Genomic DNA, 24,155 nt, shown 5'->3' on the forward strand with positions numbered 1-24,155 from the left:
TGGCAAACTTGCCTTCAGAATAAAAACATTTAAAACTTCAAACTCCAATACGTTTACTTTTATATACACAGTTTATATACATGTAAGATAAGACTTAGTAAGATAAGACTTAGTAAGATAAGCCTGATAAATAGATGTCAGAGCTGCATAAGAAACAGACGACTGAGAGATGGTGCAGAGTAAAGGAAATTATTTTTACATTATAAATCTACATTAAGATATACACAAGTAGAAAATAGGACACAATATGTAGAAAAAAAACATCAAATCAATCGAAATTAAAAAGCTTGAATTGAATACTAGTAAATGTCAGTGGAGACATGTCCCAGATGAGCCTCCATGACAAAGTCTGTCCACCAGAGGGCACTGACAAGTCACTACATATCTTGGTCATAATTATATACTAACCAATCCTAATCAAATAAGTTTGATTGATGGGATGTTTTGATATAAAAAAACAAAAACATGATACTTTGCTTTATCACTGACAGATGTTTTTTAAACTCTCAAATACCGATATCGATATCAACCTCCAAAATCCAGGTTGTAATATGTATAATATAAATGTGCTATCGATATAGTATGTAGCCCTACACATATATGATATACTGTATAAAAACGTGAAATAGATTTTAACATGTAGAATAAGATTGAATCAAATATGTAGTTTTCCATTAAACTGTTTAAGACATAAAATAGTACCCTAAACAGTGTTTAAAATGAATTCAGAATCAGAAACAGTTTAATAAGGTAACTCATACAAGGAATGTGTCTTGGTGAGTTGGTGCACTACGATAAACAGTGAAGTCAAGAGACATAATATAAAGTAGGTAAGTATTAAAGACAAATTGGTAGTATAACAAATAAAATAAGGTGTATAGTGTTGTAGTTCCGCAGTGTAACCTTTTAGGAATCAGTAACAATAATAATAATAATAATAGTAAGAAGAAAAAGAAGAAGAAGAAGAAGAGGAAGAGGAAGAGGAAGGGCATATTCAGAATATATATAGTTGCAGAGTTGAGTGGCCAGTTTGCTGTTTACAAATGTAACTGATACAAACTTGAACTGCCTCAGAAAACATAACTTAATAAAAAAAATAAAAAAATAAAAATTACATTTAGTTATTTATGGAGTTAGTTTACTAACAATCCTGTAAATCGTTTTGGGATTGATAGTAGGTTTAATTACTGTGTTTTTTTTAACCTTACACATATTGCATTGTGGGGCATATATGGCTAAATAGAATTGGTATTGGAATGCAACTACATTATTTAAGTACTGAAGTACAATTTTGAGGTCCTTGTCCTTTAATTGAGTATTTTCATTTCATGCGACTTTATATTTTCTACTCTACATTTTGGAGGCAAATATTGTACTTTTTACTGCACTACATTATTTGATAACTTTAGTTACTTTGCAGATTCTGACTAATAATACAAAATATAATCAACAAATGAATTATGATATACTGTATATTATAGGCCATTATATATAGGCCTAGTAAAAAAATAAAATAAAATATATTTTTCTGAAATGGGCCATTCTGCACAATGAGTACTTTAACTTTTGGTACTTTAAGTATATTTTGATGCTCATAATGTTATACTTTTACTTAAGTAAAGTTTTGAATACAGAACTTTATTTATTTCCACACTGTGGTATCACTACTTCCACTGCAGTAAAAGATCTGAGTACTTATTCCACCACTGCATATACTACAGTACATACCGTATAATACAGTATAATAATATAATACATATTCAGCTTTAAAAAGAAAAAAAACTACAGTTTGGTGCTGTTAGTTTTGCTACAAGAAATGCTCCTCGTGTAGGGTTTTATTTTGAAATGTAGGACCAGAAGTGTAATTCTTCTTCTGTAGTTGCTAAAGTCGCACCTCCACGCAGCTGCCTGACGCGGACACACGCACCTCACGAACCTTCATTCAACACCTGAACTATGGGGCCGACAGGTGAGTACTGTCCTGCTGCTTCGAATGGGGCGACATCATTTGAATGTAACATCATCTCTGTGGCCTCCATGTCCTCTCTGATGGTCTCTGTGATCATGTAGATGTGATCAGCTGTGGTCTCTAGTCTGTCTCAGCTCGTCTCAGCGCTACCGGTAGCCAGCTTAGCTGCTGTGCTGGAGGCTCGCTATAGAAACAATATCTCAGCTGTCACTTTAGTATTTAATAAGCAGTATGAACCCGTCGTGAGTGATGGAGGCGCGTTTCTCCGCAGCTCTGCATTGCTGATCTCTTGTTTAGTCTGTTAGCTAGCTCCCTCATCTTCTTCACTGAGCTAACTGTTGAGCAACGTGTTGTCCATCTACCAACATCACACTGCGTGGATTACAGATGGATTACCAATTAACAATCTCCCGAACATTTCCCTCATTATATCATTCAACATATGAAATGAACAATGCTCCAAACTCCATTTAAATATCTGTCAAATTAAAGTTAAAGCCACCTGCTGCCAAATCTATCCCGTTATTGAACACAATAGAATACATTTTCTAAATTGTCATATTGTGCTACTGAATTCGGCTCACTAATGATCTAACAACAGCTGTTATTGTAGCTGCTTATCACATTTTATAACTGTTTAGGGTGGAAACGCAGACTGGGATTAGCAGGGAGCTGGTGTAAAAGGGAAATTCGGACTAAATCAGACTAAATCAGAATCAGGTCGATTGCTAAAGTAGGTTTTCACATACGAGGCCTTGGTATTGGTGCATGACTATATAACATAGAAAGAGAAAATACAAATAAAAGAAAGTACTGCTAAAGTCAAGAAACAGAAATATAGAATACAGCAATTTGTAATAAAAATATGAAAAATGATATTAAAACCATGCACAAAATATCTATAATACCTAATAAAAGTGGTGTCTGTTGTGTTAACGTTACATGTACAATTTTGAGGTACTTAGCTTGAGTTTATCCATTTGTATGCTTCTTTATACTTCCACTACATTTTTATGACAGTTACTGGTACTTCACTGATGAAAAATATCCTGCTTGATCTACTTGAACAAATCAAGGCAACTTTTTGCATCCTGTTATTATATACATCAAGCAAGAAGTCTTTGTATAAACTACACATATTTTATACTATTATATTATTATTACATTATATGATACTATATATTTTGTACGTAAAAAATACATTTGCAAGTAAAGTCAGTTTAGTTTTATTATGTAGATTAAACAAATCTAGCATTTTCCAATGATTTTTGGCAATATTTTTGAAAGTGTTACTCAAGAAGATAATTGTTTAAAGCCACATGCTACGCCTCCAGTTTCTTTTAAGATTATTTTTAAGATTATTTTTTAACATTGAGACCACTATTGTTGCAGTGCTTACTATTTCAGGGGTGCAGTGGATGCGGATTATTGATTGTGGTGTAACAGGTTAGCCTGGGGCCATAGAAAGTTTATCAATCAGCATAAAGCTTTGGTGAACTCTGAAAGAGCCATGGCTCATGTAGTCCAACGCAACCCACAACACTCATGGTGTTGCTCATGGCTTATTTCTTCCAATGGCTTCTCTCACTTCACAATTATATTGGAACAGAGTAAATATAACAAGATATTGTTTGATGTGTGGGTGTACTTCAAAAGATTATATGGGATTACCTAAATACATTTAGTTAAGTAAAAAATGCCCAATTGCTTGTGTTTTTTTAACAAATGCAGATTAACTTCAAACTACATATTTTCATGTAAAGATACAAACTTCATTTTTTCATTGTTAAAGGGACAGTTTGGGTGTTTCTCAGCGGGGTTGTATGAGGTATTTATCCATAGTCAGTGTATTACCTACAGCAGATGACGATCAGCACGCCCCCAGTTTGGAAAAACATACAGGAGTTACTACACGAAGCAAAGCAATGTACTGCTGTGGACGGGGCCAGCGGCAAAACGTATTTTAGACACGTAAAAGAAAGGCTCACCTAAAAAAATCAATATCAATTTAATTGTTTGCTATATTTAGAATATTTTCACCACTTTACCTTGCTGTCAGACAGCCCTTTCTGACGGGGAACTGAAGCTGTTGTATCCATACTATGCTATGTGCTAAAGCAGGGCTATTCAACTTCAATAGCAAGGGGGGCCAAATATGAAAATCACTGGGTGTACGGGGGGCACACACAATATTTTGTAAATTAATGGATATAAACAGTATAGGATGGTGTTAATACATATATTACTACATGGAATAAACTAGTCACATGCATCTCTTTTCTTTCACTTTAATAGTATTGTAAACTATTCCAGACAGCAGCCACTCCGGACAAAACCAGTATGAGAGCTATCATCACAAGGCTTGATACAGAAGTGCAGGCATATAGTGTCCATATCTACAAATGTAGAAAACAAGATGAACACAGTAAAACACGAGCCATCAGACTAACAGCAAGTAGGCCTGTTTATATTATCTCTAACAATACTTCCAAACTGACATAGGGAGCTTCTCAAAAAAAGGTCTACATTTATAGATGCTAAATGTCAGATGAACACAGTAAAACAGTAACCATCAGACCAACAGGGTCTGTTTCAAACTGGTGCTCAGTAACGTAACGTTAGTTCTTCATGGTTTTCTCCTGAAACTTGATTGGATGCTGTTGAATTGGTTCAAACTAAGTGGATCTGGGGAGTTAAGTGTAAGATAATCAAATGCAAGTCCCGATAACATTCACCAGAAATAAAGAGTCCAGAGTTCAATAAAAAAAAAAAACACACCACTTTTCAGAGATTTAGCAATAAGCAACAAAAGATAGAAATTCAGTTTGTTCAGTTCAGTTCAGTTTTTTCCCCCACGAGTGAATGCTCTTCTCAAACATAGAGGATCTCTGCATCTCTGGATCTCACTGCTGCATGGCGCTGTTGTGTGTGTGAGCAGAGGACAGAAGCAGCAGCATTTGGCGCTTGGCGGGTGTGAATTTCGGATCCTGCAGGCATCGTACGGTCCCGTCGGTACTGTAGAAAACGAGTACCGTCACATTTTTAGAATTTTGGCATCGACTTGGTACCGAAGTATCGGTTCTCGTGACATCCCTACTCAGCATAGATTGTCTATGATCGCCAGCGTTTGGCGGGCCACAGAAAAAAATCAAAGGGCCGTATCCGGGCCGGGGGCTGCTAGTTGAATAGGCGTGTGCTAAAGCCACCACACTCCATTGAAAAAAAACTGTAATTTTACCTCGCAGAACACGGGGTTGCTGATCACCGCTGCTTCGATTTGGTTAGTTTGTTTGTGCTATTGTGTGACTTTGGTGAATCCGAACTAACCAGAGTCACACAAACAAATGAACCAATCGAGGCAGCTGTAGACCAGCAACTCCCGAAAAATTTAATTTTTTTTTCAATGTAGTCTGGTTGCTTTGGAGAGAGCTTAGAGAACGGCTTCAGTTCCACGTCGAAACATAGTCTGTATAACTGTCCGACGACAAGTTAAATCGGTTACAATATTCTAACTATAGCGTACACTTCAACTGAAATTGAGGAGGGCATTTCTTTTAGGTGGGTAAAATAGGTTTTGCTGCCGGCCCCGTCCAGAGCAGTACATGGCTTTGCTTCTGTGCAGTAACTCCTGTCTGCTTTTCTAAACTCATCCACTGTAGGTAATACACTGATTATGGAGTACCTCATACAATCTTTAATATTACAGATTTAATTATGCTACATCCGCTCAGATGTATTTTTTTCAGTGTAGTTACTTTGCAAATGAAGATTTTACATATACGACTTATGATCAATTTATAAAATATGATGCATCATTATAGATTAAAGTACCCAACAGTACATGAAATAATTAAAATAATCCTCACCTCAACCAGCTGTGACATTAACATGCTGCTTAGTGTTAATGTGTAATAATATTCCAATAATATATATCAGAATTAACCACTCCGTCCTATGAGACATTTAGCTGTCACTACTTTTGTTCTTTTACTGAGTAAAATTGTACTTGTTGCAGTCCGATACAAAATAGTTCAAAATGTGCTCCACCTCAACCAACTACAACAGTAAGATCCTGCTTTCAGATTAATACACGAGTAATAATTATATAATGATTTGATATGTAATAGTATAACAGTCACAGGGGTCATCTTTCTACTTGTAATAATTTGAAGTACATTTCGATGATAATACTTACATACCTTTACTATGTAAGATGCAGGACTTGTAAGTGTAACATAGTATTTTTGCAGAGTAAAAGATCTGAGTACTTATTCCATCACTGACCTGGCTGGTTGTTTCCTGTCCTGCCTTGTGATCCTGTAATGTCCCATCCTCTGCTCACCTGTCCTGTTGCCTGTTTTCCCAGGTGAGGTGGAGTTTGGCAGCCCGGTGCTGGTCTGCTCTGAGAACCGGCTGCGCTGGGACCTGAACCCCGAGAAGATCCAGCAGCTCTCCGACGAGCTCATCGTCAACACCAAGAAGGTGTACGACGTCGTCGGAGCGCTGGACCTCGACAGCGTCACCTTCGAGAACACGCTGAAGGCCCTCGCTGACGTGGAGGTCGAGTACACCGGTGAGTGTCCACCTATCGGCAGCGTGAAACTAAAAAATATAAATGATTCAGAGTTATTTAGAGGTTTTCAGAAGAGTATAGTGTCAGAGACAAGTGAAACCAACTGGTTATTATACAATGTACATATCTTCATTTTTTAATATTTCTTTAAACTGTATTTATGTCTTATAGTAATATCGTACAATACATACTGTACATGACACCATTATCAAGTTTTAGTGACCTTGTGACCTCTACTATGTTGCCTGTATCTGTCCATTATTATGCCCCCCCCCCGACAACGTAGTCGTGGGGGTTTATAGCGCTCCGCGTGTCCGTCCGTCCTTCCGTCCGTTCGTTTGTCACACTTTTGTTTCCGAAACTATTTAACTTAGGAACTTCATATGTGCTCACTTTGCCTTGTTTTCAATATGCCACCCATTCTGACAAGAGCATATTCAACAACAATTTTATATTTGGAAACTGTACATTCCAAAATCCATCCACCATTACCACTAAAACAACCCTCATCTCCAACAGAATGAATGTATAGTATATATATATCTCAGAACTCTGTTCCTTACTATTAAGTCAAACGGACTCTCTTAACTCCTGTCACAAAATATTATACAATTTAAAATGGTCTATAAAAGGTTGCAGGGCGTCACGGTGGTGCAGTGGTTAGCACTGTCGCCTCACAGCAAGAGGGTTGCAGGTTCAAATCTGACTTGGGGTCCTTCTGTGTAGAGTTAGCATGTTCTCCCCGTGTTAGCGTGGGTTTCCTCCTACAGTCCAGAGACATGCAGGTTCATTGTTGACTCTAAATATCCCGTAGGTGTGAATGTGAATGGTTGTCCGTCTCTATGTGTCAGTCCTGTGATAGTCTGGAGACCTGTCCAGGGTGTACCCCGCCTTCACCCAATGTCAGCTGGGATCGCCTCCATCCTCCCGCGACCCTGAATAGGATAAGCGGTTACAGATAATGAATGAATGAACAAAAGGTTGCCAAATTTAGTTAAATTTCTCTTCTTGTTTTTTTCCAGAGAGAATTTAATTTGTTCTCGGTCCAAGTGTTTCATCACATCCCTCATTAGATTTGAACGTGTTGGTGCAAGTCTCTGTTTCCAGTTGAGTGAGATCAATCTGCATAATTCTTGATAAGGTCTGAAAAAAAGTGCTCCAATAATTTGATATCCGCTTGCAACAAATGTTTTTTCAAAGTCAAGAGCTATGATATAAACTTGTACCACTGATATAGCAATACAGTCCGTCAGTGTTCAGTGAAAGGTGACGGTATCAACAAGATCTCTTTCTAAGAGAAACTTCCACTATAAGCTGTTATTAGCTACAAGTTATTTACAATGATTTAACATGAACAACTCGTAGATGTGAGAGAGAATCCCTCACAGTCCATGCTTAGTGAAGTTGTAGTGTGACAGTGCAGTTAAGAGTAGGGACTGTTGTCGGCGGTGTGTTCAAGGGCACTCTGATATCTGAGACTTCATAATCTGCTCCTGTTAAAAAAATTAAATTCAGGAGATAATCAATAACCAAACATAGAGGCTGGAATAGGTAAATTTGACACATCATAAATAGTTCAGATAATTCTTATATCTCAGATGTTGGAGTGTCCTTGAATGCACCAAACGAGTTTTAACAATAGAAGAAAACAAAAAAAGATCAAAATGTAATCTAAGAATCATTTATTTTTCAGTGACAAAAACTGACAATAACTACCGGCTAATTTTGGAAATGATATGTGAAATGATGTGCTCTCCCATTATGTTGGACAACAGGTAAACCACTAAATCTTTTCTGTCAGTTGATACTCTGCAACATGTATAGATTAGTCGTTGTTTTCCTCGAACATGTTAAACACGAGGCCAACCTTTCTCAGATTTATCCCCTCTGATTTTCCAGCCACAGACGAACAAAACAGAGTCAAAAAATAAATACAAATTTAAGTATAATTCTGTTTTTTCTATATTTTTCTTATTGTTAACAATTCCCATAAAAAGACCCAAACCGACAGTGTGTCAGTCCGTCTCTCAAAATTGTCTGACGTCCTGTCAGTGGCTCGCAGCTCCAAGCCCATTGGTTCCTTCTGAAGACGTAAATCTTTAAAAACACCTCACAAATATATAGTTGCATGTTTAAAAAAAGTCTCAGTAATTTCTTCAAACAGCTGCTCACTGTAGTTTTTGTCAAACAAACAGGAAGAAATATTTTGTGTTTTATGCATTTGTTGGGGACTACTTTGAGTGGCGGATGAATCCACATTTGCTGCTCTCGTGAGTCTTTGTGGCAGCAGGATGGTGTGTGTGGGATTGAGTTAAAATAAACTCCAGTGTGTGTGTGTTCATGGTGATGAAGGAACATGTCACCCAGTGACGCAGTGAGGCTCATTGATGATGATAGAGCTCTATGGCACAGAGGAAGAAGATATATCAGGCTTTGATACACACACAATATTAGTTTTTAGATACATTCACTGTTGGTTTGAGTCTGAACATGTAGAGAAACATAGATTATCACCACAATTATACCTAAATATTGCTTTATAGCTGCAACATTAATGTGGCAGGCTAGCAGATAGTTACAAATGTTTTATTATTTAGATTTAGTCTCCAGATATTTCTGCAGCTTGTACAGTTGACAGGATGAACCTGAATGTAAAGAGGTCAAACCCAGCATGAACCTGACAGCAGTGTCCGGCTGGTCGTCCATTGTGAGTTCTGCAGTGAAGCTCTGAATCAGCAGAATCAGTATGTGATGGTAAAGACTCGTCAGCAGTTAGTAGAGAAAGCAGCTGAACCAGCTGCTGCTGCGACAATAGACATGGAGAGTTTGTGTGGAGGCAGCTGAAAACCTGAAAACACCTCCAACATGCTGCTGCTGCTGCTGCAGGAGACAACACTGAAACAATCCCTACTCTCTGATTTTTATCTTCACTTCTTAACAGCTCCATTTTTATGGTGGCCCATTTCAACCAGAAAAATAAAAAAATAAATGAAATATAAAATGTCTAAATTTGAGATTTGAGAAGTCAAAATTCCAAGTTGAAATTATTTGATGCAAAATTTACATTACAAGACATTACCTCAAAACTATGAGATGTTGATGAGACATATTTACGAAATACTAAATCTAAATTACAAAATGATAAATCTAAATTACAAAATAATAAATTTAATTTACAAAATAATGAATAAAAATTGCAAAATAAATCAAAATTACAAAGTGATAAATCTCAATTAAAAAATAAATCTAAATATACAAAATACTTAATCTTAATTACAAAATCATAAATTTCATTTACAAATAATAAATCTAAATTACAAATTATTAATCTAAATTACAAAAATATAATATTTAATTTACAAAATAGTAAATGAAAATTGAAAATAACATCAAAATTACAAAATGATATATTGAAATTACAAAAATCTAAATTACAAAATTCGAAATTTAAATTACAAAATAACAGATCGAGGGCGGCTGGTTAGCTCAGTCGGTAGAGCGAGCGCCCATGTATGGCCAAGGCTCAGTCCTAGCAGCGGTGGACCCGGGTTCGAATCCGGCCTGTGGTCCTTTCCACATGTCATTTCTCTCTCTCCCCCTTTCCAACACTCTATTCACTGTCCTATCAATAAATGCTTAAAAAAATAACTTTAAAAAAAAAATAATAATAGATCGAAATTACAGGATACTAAATCAAAATTACAAAATAATAAATCACAATTATAAAATAATAAATCGAAATTAAAAGATACTGAGACAAAATTCTGAGTTGCTAATTCAACGTAAAAATATTCTGTGATACTGAACAGGACCGTACAGGTGGGTGTTACTACCTGTTGGACATTTCTGTCTGTTGCGCCCCCAACGGCGTCATGGGGTCAGCGCTCCTTTAACCCTGGTACACCTCCTGGTAGCGGAGCATCTGCAAGTGCACACTGGAGATCCTGCCAAAGCTCAGTCAAAATTATGAGACACTAAAACAAAAAATAATGAATTCCTTTTAGTTATTTGTTGAGTAAGAATAAAAAATAGCTGCTTACACCTTTGATAAAGTGAATAAGTTTTGTATTTATAATTTTGTATTTAATATTTTGTTGTTTGTGGCCGTTGATCAGAATAAATTAGCGTGTGAAGACCTCACTGTGGATCTGGTAACTGTGATGGGAATTTGTAACATTTGAAAAAGTAAACCATAGATGTCAAATAAAAAAAAATTATCAGTTGGTTAATGAAGAATACAAATATAATAACTATAGTTGCAGCTCTAGTTCTCTTAGATCCTCTTGGATGTTCAGGAAATCCATCAAACTGACTGTGACGTTGCTGTGTTGTCTCTGACCCCGCCCCTCCTATATCCCACCCCGCCTCTCACCTGTCTCAGTCCAGAGGAACATGTTGGACTTCCCGCAGCACGTCTCTTCCTGTAAGGAAGTCCGAACGGCGAGCACCGATGCCGACAAGCGTCTGTCTGAGTTCGACGTGGAGATGAGCATGAGGGAGGACGTCTACCTGAGGATCGTTGCTCTGGAGGTGAGCTGATGCACAGCTGTCGATCAGCAGACAGAGAGATGTTTGGTTGATAGGTTCGTCATTCTGCTCACAACCGAACTCACAGGTTTTACCATCAACAAACTCCCTGACAAATGAAAATAATAAAACACTAGCAAGTCCAGTCTACTCGCAAGTAAACTCAAAACCAAAGAATCACCAACCCATACTGGTTGTCACACTAGATTTGGTGATATTTGACCAATATACTGTTGATCTAAAGGCTACATTTTGGTCATAGTGGCACCAAAAGTGCAACAAGTTTACTATGCGAAATCTAAAGGACATACTGGATGTGCTACTCTGGTGTCTTTTGGAGAATGTGTTTGTGATCTAAAGCCCAAAATGATCATTAAATAGTCTAAAAATGTGTGACAGCGGCACCATTTACACAAAATTTTACAACCAGAGTCGTCGCCCCCTGCTGGCCATTAGAAAGAACGCAAGTTTAAGGCACTTCAGCATTGGCTTCAATTCTCAGACCCAGAGGTAGCCCACTGGTTACAATAACTAACCTCTCTAACTAAAACTAGAATGGCACTCGGAGAGCGCAGACCTCCGTCAAGGTGCGTGACTTCAAAAACAGATCCCAGCTCCCAGCTGCCGGTACCGTGAGGTGGTCAGCTTGTTATTAACACGGTGTGTTTCCATGAAACGTATCGGCGGATGCCTCTCTCATTCAGCAGCCTTGCTATGTCTGTATAACGTTACACTACATTGCCTCTCATCCTGTCATCTACCGCTTTGTTCTTTCTCACCGCGGACGGCCAGCTGCTCCTGCACCGCGATGGCTACACGAGGATACAAGTGTGAGATGAGGGAAATGAGTGTTGCAGGTAGTTGGCCATCATCCGAAGGGAGCCAATCACCTGCGGGAGCCGGTAGCTGGTGAACCAATCGCCTCCTTGTCCCGGCACACACCTATTTACATACGTGCATGCTTTCACACTGATGGAAGGAAACACACGTGCAACAAAATACGACCCCGTATGTTAGGAACGTGGCATCAGATCTTGGTCACATCAAGGGTTGGTGAACCTCGTTTGATGTAATTTGGAGAATATTTTGATGATGTTTTTCCAAATATCACAGTGTACAATCAAAGATCAAGACAATGTAGCTGCGGAAGTCAGTGACTGCTTTTTGACAATTAGGGTCGGAAGAATGTTTTTACACTAATTTTGTCACTAAATTTCCTTTTATCCAAGATCTGCAGCCTCTCTTTTTCAGTTCTTCTCCAGCTCTCTTGGTTTCTGACGGTTTCCTGTTCTCATGAAGTCTTTCTGTGTCTGCCTGCAGAAGAAGGTGGATGCCGGCAGCCTCACTACAGAGGCCAGGCGTTACATGGATCGACTGATGAAACTGGGGAAGAGGAACGGCCTCCACCTGCCCAAAGTGACACAAGAGGTGGCCGCTGTGTCCTTATTATTATTACTCTTTATTCATGCAGGAGAACAACTCTCTCTATCAGTCCAACTTTTCTAACCTGTAGACCGCCACTGACCCCAGTTATTCCTTATGCAGCAAGATAAAAAGATAAAGCAAAATAAAAGATAAAATCAGCCAAAGTCATTGACCCATTATGTATAGACTGCTGCAGATTATCAGTTTGTCTAATCAAAAACACCAATCGTTTTTTTGCCCCCGAGCTCTTTAATATGAATTATCTTATTATATGTATTTATTATACCTCCGCGACAATGTAGTCATGTATCTACAGCGTGGTCTAGTTGTGCCTTTTGGGGGTTAGAAGTCCAGGGTGGCCATTTGTTAATTAGTTAATTAGTTAATGCCCATTAATTCTATTAGTTCCAAAAGGGTAAAACCTTGGACCCTACTTTAGCAGGGGTCAAGCAGTGAGGGGGGGTATCTGAGCCATGCTCACTTTTGCCTTGTTTTAGGGCTGTCAGTCGATTAAAACAGTTAATCGCGATTAATCTCAAATTAATCACACATTTTTTATCTGTTCAAAATGTACTTTAAAGTGAGATTTGTCAAGTACTTAATACTCTTATCAACATGGAAGTGGACTAATTTGCTTTATGTAAATGTATGTATATATTTATTATTGGAAATCAATTACCAACACAAAACAATGTCAGATATTGTCCAGAAACCCTCACAGGTACTGCATTTAGCATAAAACAATATGCTCCAATCATAACATGGCAAACTGCAGCCCAACAGGCAACAACAGCTGTCAGTGTGTCAGTGTGCTGACATGACTATGACTTGCCCCAAACTGCATGTGATTATCATAAAGTGGGCATGTCTGTAAAGGGGAGACTCGTGGGTACCCATAGAACCCAAGTTTGGAGCGTTATTTAACCTCCTTCTCCACAAGCCAGTATGACGTGGTTGGTACTAATGGATATAAACTCTCCGTCACTCTGCTGTAACAGGAGATCATGACCATCAAGAAGAAGCTGAGCAACCTGTGCATCGATTTCAACAAGAACCTGAACGAGGACACGACCAGTCTGTCCTTCACCAGAGACGAGCTGGGTGAGTCCTGAGCCATCGGACAGTCTGACCCGGTCTTCCTCTCTCTGTGTATTAACACACCTGGTGGTGTTGGTTTCAGGCGGCCTTCCCGAGGACTTCCTGAGCTCTCTGGAGAAGGATGGAGAGAAACTGAAGGTCACCCTGAAGTATCCTCATTACTTCCCCACCATGAAGAAATGCTTCGTCCCGGAAACCCGCCAGAAGCTGGAGGAGGCCTTCAACTCCCGCTGCAAAGAGGTGAGACAGGAAGTAGATAAACGTCTGTCATCGACCCGGCTTTAAGAGCTTTAGACATTTACATAGGTTGAGAGTCGGTTAGTGCAAGTTTTTCTTCTCAAATCATGATCATCTAAGCGAAGAATGTTTGTTTTTAGAGCAAAGCTGATCACCAGAAGAGTTTGAGTTATTTATAGGTCAGTGTTTGGATTTCACACGTGTGAATTTAAAGAAAACTAAAATAAATATCCAGTCCAAAATATCCACTGTCAGGTTTGCTATTTTATTTTAATCACTGTCATTGGTAACATCATGCTGTTTCTGATGTTGGTATGTAGTGAAAGTGGGAAAAAGAAATTTTGATTACAAAGTTGTAATATTTTGAGAAAAATCTTAATAATATTTCAAGAATAAAGTCCTAATTTTACAAGAAACAAAAGTCAGGATATTATGAGTGTGAAGGTACAGTATTATGAGAAAAAAAGTAGTCATATGTTAAAACTAGAATGGCACTCGGAGAGCGCAGACCTCCACCAAGGTGCCCGACTTTAAAAACAGACGTGAGGCGGTCGGCTTGTTATTAACACGGTGTGTTTCCATGTAACGTATTGGCGGATGCCTTTCTCATTCAGCAGCCTTGTTATGTCTGTATAACGTTACACTACGTTGTCTCTCATCCCGTCATCTACCGCTTTGTTCTTTCTCACTGCGGACGGACAGCAGATCCCGCACCTCGATGTCTCGCCACACATCCACACATGTATCTCTCTGCTCAAAGAAGGAGGCGGGGTCCCGCGTCATCAACGTGTCATCAGTTACACTGCGCATGTGTTATACCCTGTGGTCTTATTGCTCAGGCTGATCAGAATTCTTAAAGAAATTCCTGAATACGGATCATGATCCAGATCGCCACCAAAATCTAATGGATTGTTCATTGTGCTACACCCCACCCCTCCAAAAGATTTCATTCAAATCCATCGCGAACCTTTCGCGTAATCCTGCAAACAGAAAGACGGACGGACGGACAGACAGACAGACAGACAGACAGACAGACAGACAGACCAGCCAACGCCGGTGAAAACATAACCTCAATGGCCCAAGGCCTTTGGCCGTGGCGGAGGTGATCAGATTACATGTATATGTATTTTCTGATGAAATGAGACTCCACCTCACTCCACCATAAAAATAGTTTTGCTATTTTTGTTTTTCTTATGTAGCTTAAAGGGACTGCAACTGCATGTGTTGTACAATGACAATAAATAAATTAGAGAATTAAATGACAACTCTTTAATCATCAATTTAAGATTTATTGGTTATTCAAGTTATTTTTGGCCTAACATGTCATGGTTCCGGCTGCTGAAATGTGAGGACTTGCTGCTATTTCTCATCCTGCATTTTAGTAAATTGAATATTTGGGGCTGTTAGTCAAACACAAAAGCAGTTTGGAGACGTCACGTTGGGATCTGGGAAACTGAAAAGGGGCATGTTTCACTATTTTCTGATGTTTTAGAGTCCAAACAATCAAATGAAAATAGCTGTTAGCTAAGTTCCTCAAGAAAGCTGTTTTTTTTATATTCACAGCTTTGTTAAATACTGTTTTAGTTAAAGACAATTCCAGTTTATTACAACTTATTTTGGTAGTTTTGTCCATCATTTGTATCAGTTATAGCAACGTTGTACTCAAAAAGTGAATATGTGAGATCTGAGAACATGGTCTGACAGGTTGAGAAACATTATCACACATTATCCATTAAAGGGCTAAACCGTTCCTGTGTGTGCTCTCAGGAGAACTCGGCCATCCTGAAGGAGCTGGTGGAGCTTCGGGCTCAGAAAAGCTCAGTGCTCGGCTTCACCACGCACGCCGACTTCGTCCTGGAGATGAACATGGCCAAATCTGGGAAGAAGGTGGCCGGCTTCCTGGGTGAGTGTCTTTAACAACAAGTTCCACCCATGTGCTCCGATAACCTGCAGAGAGAGGTGTGTGTTGAAACAAAATGCTTAAGAAAAGTAACATAAGAATCATTTCAGCATTATATCAAGAAGTGAACATTAATGATGAGCACTCAGCTAAAAGAGAAATGGTTTGGGAACATTTTTTCCAGAAGTCAATGAGATCAGAAACATGAACTCAGCCAGGTGCTCTGTGATTCGGTGGCGTGTTACCTGCAGAGGAAACTCCTCTCCTGACTCTTCCTCTCTCTCTGTCGTGTCATTTCAGAGGAGCTGGCTCGTAAGCTGAAGCCTCTGGGTGATGAGGAGCGCTCGGTCATCCTCAAACTGAAGGAGAAGGAGTGTCAGAAGAGAAGTCTGCCTTTCAACGGAGAGCTGCACGCCTGGGACACCCGCTACTTTATGACCCAGGTAAGAGCTACACGCCTGGGACCCGCTACTTCATGACCCAGGTAATGCCTGTTTCAGACTACACGATATCAGCCCGATTATAGCCCAACATGACCGTCGTAGGGTGTGGACTCGGTTCAGGAACGATAAATGAGTGTCGTGTGCGAAAATCAATGGTTTTATCTTGTGTAACATGTCATACTACACGACAACCGACGCTACATCTGGGACGCCTCACGACGTCCCGACAGAAAGTCTAGCATGTTTGATTTTCTTTTTTTTGCTTTCCACGAGGTGTTCCGTCATGGCCATGAATTTGACCGGCTGAGCACAGACGCACACAGCTGTACACACTGCTGCCGGACCTCGCAGTAGGATATTCAATCTAGGTTGTGTCGGAGTAAAAAAACACCATCGCTGTTGCGTCTTTGCGCATGGAGCATCCCGTTGCGTGCCTGCTTTCGTTTCTCCCTGTGAATTATGATTGATTGTTTTCCCCTGGAGCCTCGTGGGCCCATTTTCATGGTCGGGCCCGGGGGGCTTGAGCCTCTGTAAGCCCATATATTAAGGGGAACAGGGGACCGACGTGTCGCGGCCAAGTCACGACAAGAATTTATGACTCTCAATCGTCTAATCTGACATAGTGACCATTGTAACCGTCAAACATATCGTGTAGTCTGATCTTGGCATAAGAGCTGCACGCCGGGACATTTACAAAGATCAGTTATTGCAAAGCAAGATGAGATGAACCTGCCACAAAGAAAAACAATAAACCAAAGCCAGACTTTTACATGTTTGATTGATCTACAAAACATACAAACGTGAAGGTGAAACAGTCAACCAAGTTAAGCTGGTTCACTAAATGGATTTCCACTCTGATGAACTATTATATAACAAACATGACAAATATAAGCATTTAAAAGAAATGATGGAGCTTGGTTTTATCTTTTGTGGCAAAAGCGCTGCCATGTTGCAGTACTAGTCTGTGACGTCACCAGGTCGGTCGGCACGGCTGAGTTACACAGATACAACGGTAGAGACCGTGAAAGACGGAGACGGAGGAGAAAAAGGACAGAAGAAAAACAAAAGAGGGGACCATATTGTATTATTCCTGGATGTAAAGATGAATTTTACAATGTTAAAACCAAGGACCAAACAGTCCATTTCATAAACTGCCACTGAAACAGAGATCAGTAAGTTACAGCTGCAGCTGACCGTCTCTCCATCTCCCGTCCTCTCCCCTCTCTGATCACCTGTCTCTCCTCCTCTGCTGTCTCATTCAGACCGTTCAAAGACAGGGTCGCAGAGAAAACTTTATTCTGAAGCCCATGTTATAGCGTTTGTTTACGTAACTTGCTGATAGCTTCTGCTAGCTAGCTAGCTACCGGCTCAACATTAGCATACCAAAACTCCCGTCACAAAGTAAAGCTCATCACTAAAGCAAATACTAGAGACATTATGGGCCTGATGTTACCTGTGTTCTCCCTTAACTAAATAACTAACTCTATTGTTAGTTATTTAGTTAGTCTCCATCTTTCACAGTCTCTACCAGTGTATCTGTGTAACCATTCTCGTGATGTCACAGGCTACAGTTCTGCAACATGGCGGCGCTCGTGCCACGAAACATGGAACATTTGTCATGTTTGTTATATAGTTGTTCATTAGAGTGGAAATCCATTTAGTAAACTTGGTTGACTGCTTTCCTTCCACTTTAAGGGATAATTAGTAAGTAAGTAGGAACACTTATTTCCAACTTGCCCCCAAGATGTTAAAGGTTGATTAAAAAAATATGCAATTGAAATAAAAAAAAATAAAAAATTAGTACAAACGGAACCAGAAAATAAACATCAACATTAAACATGACAAAACAAATGAATGGCACGGGTCAAATTCTATTAATTTTTCACAGTCAAATACTTTTTAAATGAATTAATTTGTTAATGTTTTTCCTCCTCCTCTTCTCCTCCACCTCCTTCCCCCTCTTTCTCTTTTTCCTCCTTCTCCCTCCACCTTCTCCCTCCTCCTCCTTCTCCTCCTCCTGCTCCTCCTGCTCCTCTCAGGTGGAGGAGACCCAGTACGCCGTGGATCAGAACCTGCTGAAGGAGTACTTTCCTATGGAGGTGGTGACTAAGGGTCTGCTGGACATCTACCAGGAGCTGCTGGGACTGTCCTTCGAGCTGGTGGACGGAGCCCAAGTGTGGCACCCTGACGTCACTCTGTACTGTGTGAAGGACCGCAGCAGTGGTCAGGTGGTCGGCCAGTTCTACCTGGACCTCTACCCCAGGTGAGGCCTCGGCTGGCGGGGTCATGGGGCGGCACAGAGCTCCACATTTACTTAAGTTAAATGTGGAGATGCAGGTCTCCAGGGGTCCCCTCCTCTTCCTTCCTCCTCTTCTCCCCTCTTACTTCCTCCTCCTCTTCCTCTTCCTTCTACTCCTCTTCCTCTTCCTTCCTCCTCCTCTTCCTCTTCTTTCTCCTCCTCCTCCTCTTCTCCTCTTCCTCCTGTTCGCCCCCTCTAACCTCTTCCCACTCCCTCCTCTTCTCCTCCATCCCCTTTTCCTCTTTTTCTCCTCCTCCTTTTTCCTCTTCTTCCTTCCTCCTCCACCTTCTCCTCCTTCCTCCCCCTGCTCATTTTTTTCCTCCTCCTCCTCCCTACTCTTCCTCCTTCTCCCTCCCTCCTTCGTTGTCCTCCCCCTCTTCATCTTTCTCCTCCTCCTCCTCCTCCTCCTCCTACTAAATGTGTAGATGCGAGTCTCCATTTGTCTTACTCTTCTTCCCCTCCTCCTCCTCTTCCTCTTCTTTCTCCTCCTCCTCTTCCTGTTCACCCCCTCTAACCTCTTTCCACTCCCTCCTCTTCTCCTCCTTCTCCTCCTTCCTCTGTTAGTCTTTTCCCTCCTCTTCTTTCCTCCTCGACCTCCTCCTCCGCCCAACTCTTCCTCCTTCTCCCTACCTCCTTGTCCTCTCCCTCTTCATCTTTTTCTTCCTCCTCCCCGTCCTCCTCCTACTAAATGTATAGATGTGAGTGTCCAGGTGTCCTCAGTGTCTTCTCTCCCACCTGTCCCCTGCAGGGAGGGGAAGTACGGTCACGCCGCCTGCTTCGGCCTGCAGCCCGGCTGTCTGCTGCCTGACGGCACGCGTCAGATGTCGGTGGCGGCCATGGTGGCCAACTTCAGCAAGCCGACGGCCGACGCCCCGTCGCTCCTGCAGCACGACGAGGTGGAGACGTACTTCCACGAGTTCGGACACGTCATGCACCAACTCTGCGCTGAGGTGAAGAACCACAGTGTTGAGCTGATCTGTCTCTGTTGTTACACCTGTCGAGCTTTCCATTCTAGCTTTTCATGTCAACAGTTTACAGTAATAACGATTCAGACTTCCCATCCAAATTCTTAGTAATTTCTGAAACGACGGGTCCTCGATTTCATACAGAAGCAGCTTCTTATTTCTAGCTGTCGACCATTCATTTTGCTGAAATGACAACCACAGATCAGCTGGTTTCTAAGTGTCAGCGTGTTTGCAGGCGGACTACGCCATGTTCAGCGGGACTCATGTGGAGCGGGACTTTGTGGAGGCTCCGTCTCAGATGTTGGAGAACTGGGTTTGGGAGCGGGAGCCTCTGCAGAGGATGTCCAAACACTACAAGACCGGCAACGCCATCCCTGAGGAGCTGCTCGACAAACTCATCAAGTCCCGCCTCGCCAACACCGGTGGGTACCACAAAGGAAGTAGTACTTTTGTACCCAGCTCTACTACTACTCAGTGTAAATAACTGTGACACTCCCGCAGGCCTGTTTAACCTGAGGCAGATCGTTCTGGCTAAAGTGGATCAGGCTCTGCACACCAGGAACGGACTCGACGCCGCAGAGGAGTACGGACGCCTCTGTCAGGACATCCTGGGAATCCCTGCTTCATCAGGTCACTTTTTAAATACTTCATATACTGTACATTCTTCCACACAGCCAGGCTTCCTTTTTCTCTGGTTAGGCTGCCAGTTGTAACTCACTAACTCAGTTTGAGAACATGACGATGCTCCCAAATATCAGTGTCGCTCCTCAACTCAACCTCAACCTCAAAACATCGATGTAGCTCTACCCTGAAGCCCTCAGGTCTGAGTCCATCTCATCGGATAGAAAGGGGCTCCACCTGGTGGCACTCTGCAGAACTACAATATAACTACAGCCAGTTCAGCGAAAATGCACTGACATTTTGATCTTAAATTTTTTTATATTCCAGTAGAAATGAAGGTAGTATCAGTGTTTCTCTACCGTTATACTGGTGGAGCGGCCCGCCCCGCCTACTGGACCCTGACCCTATCGTTCACTCCTGATCAACGAGGAATTATTGATTAGTTTTTTTATAATAAATACAAATTAGAGCTGTCAATTGATTCGAATATTTAATCGCATGATTGTCCATAGTTAATCATGATTAATTAATTTTGTATCTGTTCAAAATGTACCTTAAAGGGAGATTCCTCAAGTATTTAATCCTCTTATCAACATGGGAGCGGAAAAAATGTGCTGCTTTATGCAAATGTATGTATGTATGTATGTATATATATATATATATATATATATATATATATATATATATTATTGTAAATCAATTAACAACACAAAACAATGACAGATATTGTCCAGAAAACCCTCACAGGTACTGCATTTAGCATAAAAACAATATGCTTCAATCATAACATGGCAAACTGCAGCCCAACAGGCAACAACAGCTGTCAGTGTGTCAGTGTGCTGACTTGACTAGGACTTGCCCCAAACTGCATGTGATTATCATAAAGTGGGCATGTCTGTAAAGGGGAGACTCGTGGGTACCCATAGAACCCATTTACATTCACATATCTGGAGATCAGAGGTCAAGGGACCCCTTTGAAAATGGCCATGCCAGTTTTTCCTCGCCAAAATTCAGCATAAATTTGGAGCGTTATTTAACCTCCTTCACAACAAGCTAGTATGACATGGTTAGTACCGATGGAGTCATTAGGTTTTTTAGATTCATAGTAGTTTCACTGTAGCTTTAACACTGAGTCTGCTACAGCCTAAAAATCACAAGGTGCGTTAATGCGTTAAAGAAATTAGTGGCGTTAACGTGTTATTTATTGCATTAACTTTGACAGCGCTAATATAGATATTAAGAAATAAACTTGACATTGAAGGATGTCCCTTAATCATGTATAATTCAAGTATTGTGTTTCTGAATGTTGTGGTGTTATATCAGCGTAAAAAGATTAGATGGTTTATCTTTTCATAGTTGTTTATCTTCATCATTATTTGCTTCAGTTATAGCGTGCCAAGTTGCCAAGCACCGAACAATGTACCAAAGCAACATGGAAAACTAAGGGAAACGCTGAGTATGATATAAGTAAATAAATGTACTGGACACAAAGTGATCATACATCAATTTGAATAAGAAATACGACAAAAAATGAAAGTCTGTTTCTGTGTGACATCTGGCGGATAAGAGTTTAAAGTAAATTTTACTCTGAGATGTCTGCTACTAAGTTTTCTTGCAGTTGGACAGTCGATGACACTCAAACAGTAACAGCAGCAGCAGCGGTAGAAACTCTATAAATACTCATTGCTGCCTGGTTTCCATCTTCTGATCCCTCTGACCTTTGACCTCTCCGTCTCTCTCTCTGCAGGAACCAACATGCCGGCGACCTTCGGGCACCTGGCTGGCGGTTACGATGCTCAGTACTACGGTTACCTGTGGAGCGAGGTGTTCTCTATGGATATGTTCTTCGCTCGCTTCAAACAGGAGGGAATCATGAACCCGAAGGTCAGAAAAATAAAATAACGTACAAAATAATCAGCGGGTGAAATGTATGATGGGTAGGAAAATGTCAGCTGATTTCTTATAAACAAACTGATGAAATCTGACTGAACCAAAACAAGTCAGTAAAGCTAAGTAATTTACTCCAATACTGCACTTAAGTATAGTTTTGAGGTATTTGTACATTACTTGAGCATTTCCATTTTCTGCTACCATTTACTTCTACACCACGACATCTCTGAGGGAAATATTGTACATTTTACTCCACTACATTTATCTGATAACTTGAGTTACTTTGCAGATTCAGATTAAAAATACAAAATATAATCAATAAATAAATGATGATATATTCTTTTAGTTTGAAGATAAAACTTCTGCGGGGGTAAATTTACAAACTACCCAGCAGAATATAAAGTAAATAAAATTAGCTCCACCTTTAACATCTGCAACATTAAAGTGATGAACACATTAACGCCTTGTTTCCACATACAGTAGCTCTGTGGACGTATGCGAGTCAACCAGAAGTTCTGATGTTATGACGTCAAACTTTTCACTTTTGGCGAAAAACAGACAAAATGAACTTCTCTCCCATATCTGCGGTGCCGTAGCTACCATCCGTAAAGAGATGCATTTCCTTGCATTGAACACCAGGGGGCGTAATTCGTATACTAGATGGATTTACAGACACAAAACAAAACTGTGGAAACTGAGGCGTAAAGCATCAATAATTATAATCCAATAATATTATTCTGAAATGGGCCATTCTGCATAATGAGTACTTTTACTTTTAGTACTTTAAGTATATTTTGATGCTAATACTTTTGTTCTTTAACTTAAGCATGTACTTCAAAAACTTCAAAACTGAATATTTTTGTGGTATTTTGGGGAAATGTGTAGTGACATTGATCAGTGCGTTCTCCTTTTAGTCTGCCAAGATGTTAGTTGAAAGTAACTTGATGCATTACATGTGAGGCCTGTTCCAGCTGAACATGCGGAGCCTTTTCCCTAAAATAGATACATTATAATCCAGTAATAATGTAGATGTAGGATTTTTTTTAAATGCATACATTTATAATGTAGATGTTGTTATTATAGTGTTTATTAGGATAAGATAACATTTTATTGTGCAGCAGTTGCAGTACAAAGTAGGAAAGAGTGCAAATAAAACAAAATAGAATAGAATATAGAAAATGACAGTTACCTCTGACTGTTTGACGTTTTGCGAAATCAATATTTAGGTAAACCCTCTCAGATGTTTCAGATGGATAGCAGTTTATTAACTGTTAGCCTTAAGAGATAGGACTTCAGAGTAGATTTTGACTGACTGTGAATCACCGTCTCCTGATTGGTCCTCTAGGTGGGTCTGGACTACAGGAAGTTCATCCTGCGGCCCGGTGGCTCCGAGGACGCCGCCGAGATGCTGAGGAAGTTCCTCGGGCGGGAACCGAAACAGGAAGCGTTCCTTCTGAGCAAAGGACTGACGGTGGAGCAGGACGCCAGCACGCCGTGTCCCTGCTGACCAATCACAGCAGCCGTCTCCACCCCCCCCCACCAGTGACAACGGACTGACGTTTTCTAGAAAAAAACAGTAAAATGTTACCCAACGTGGAAAAAAATGAGCATAAATAAAATGATTAGAGTTGACGTCTTGTGTGTCTGAATAACTGATGTTCCATGAAAACAATTAGTGACAGTAAAGGTCTTCTTCAATGTTTGTATCCGACCCAAAAATGACACCTGACGATCTCATCCAAACCGGACACGGATCGGTTCATTTAAAAACTAGAAGTGCACTCGGAGAGCGCAGACCTCCAACAAGGCAGGTTTCATGTACGTCGCTGCCCCCCTGTGGTGGCCTGTGGTGTTAATGCACAGGCTGAACGAAGTTATTAAAAAACATCCCCGAAGCCGGATCATGATCTGGATCACAACCAAAATATAATGGATTGTTCATCGTGCCACACCCCACCCCTCCAAAAAATCTCATTGAAATACATCGCAAACTTTTGGAGTTATCGTCCAAACGGACAAACCAACCAACCAACAAACCAACCAACAAACCAACGCCAGTGAAAACATAACCTCCTTCCTAGGCCTTTGGCCTTGGCGGAGGTAATAAAACACAGACTTGAACCCGAAGTCCAGATCTTAAAACACTTAAACATCTCCAACTCCAGTGTCTTAAAACACTCACTCATTTACAGATGTGACTGGTCCCAA

At 40.5% G+C, this 24,155-nt stretch overlaps 1 protein-coding gene across 2 annotated transcripts; it reads left to right on the forward strand.

Annotated features, from left to right (window-relative positions):
• Window positions 1-1,823: 1,823 nt before the first annotated feature.
• Window positions 1,824-23,579, forward strand: thop1 (thimet oligopeptidase 1). Of its 2 annotated transcripts, none has more exons than XM_037768978.1 (14): window positions 1,824-1,969; window positions 6,336-6,542; window positions 10,924-11,072; window positions 12,390-12,497; window positions 13,493-13,595; window positions 13,675-13,832; window positions 15,597-15,732; window positions 16,030-16,172; window positions 18,212-18,435; window positions 19,220-19,421; window positions 19,672-19,858; window positions 19,938-20,066; window positions 21,805-21,941; window positions 23,293-23,579. In XM_037768978.1, exons 1-14 carry the CDS (start codon window positions 1,957-1,959, stop codon window positions 23,452-23,454), a joined length of 2,058 nt encoding a protein of 685 aa, XP_037624906.1. In that variant the 5' UTR covers window positions 1,824-1,956; the 3' UTR covers window positions 23,455-23,579. The 2 variants fall into 2 exon arrangements, with proteins under 2 accessions (XP_037624906.1, XP_037624907.1); XM_037768979.1 differs by having other exon boundaries at window positions 12,393-12,497.
• The last annotated feature ends 576 nt before the right edge of the window (window positions 23,580-24,155 follow it).

Source organism: Sebastes umbrosus, chromosome 5 (assembly GCF_015220745.1).
Source record: "Sebastes umbrosus isolate fSebUmb1 chromosome 5, fSebUmb1.pri, whole genome shotgun sequence".
NCBI lineage: Eukaryota > Metazoa > Chordata > Actinopteri > Perciformes > Sebastidae > Sebastes > Sebastes umbrosus.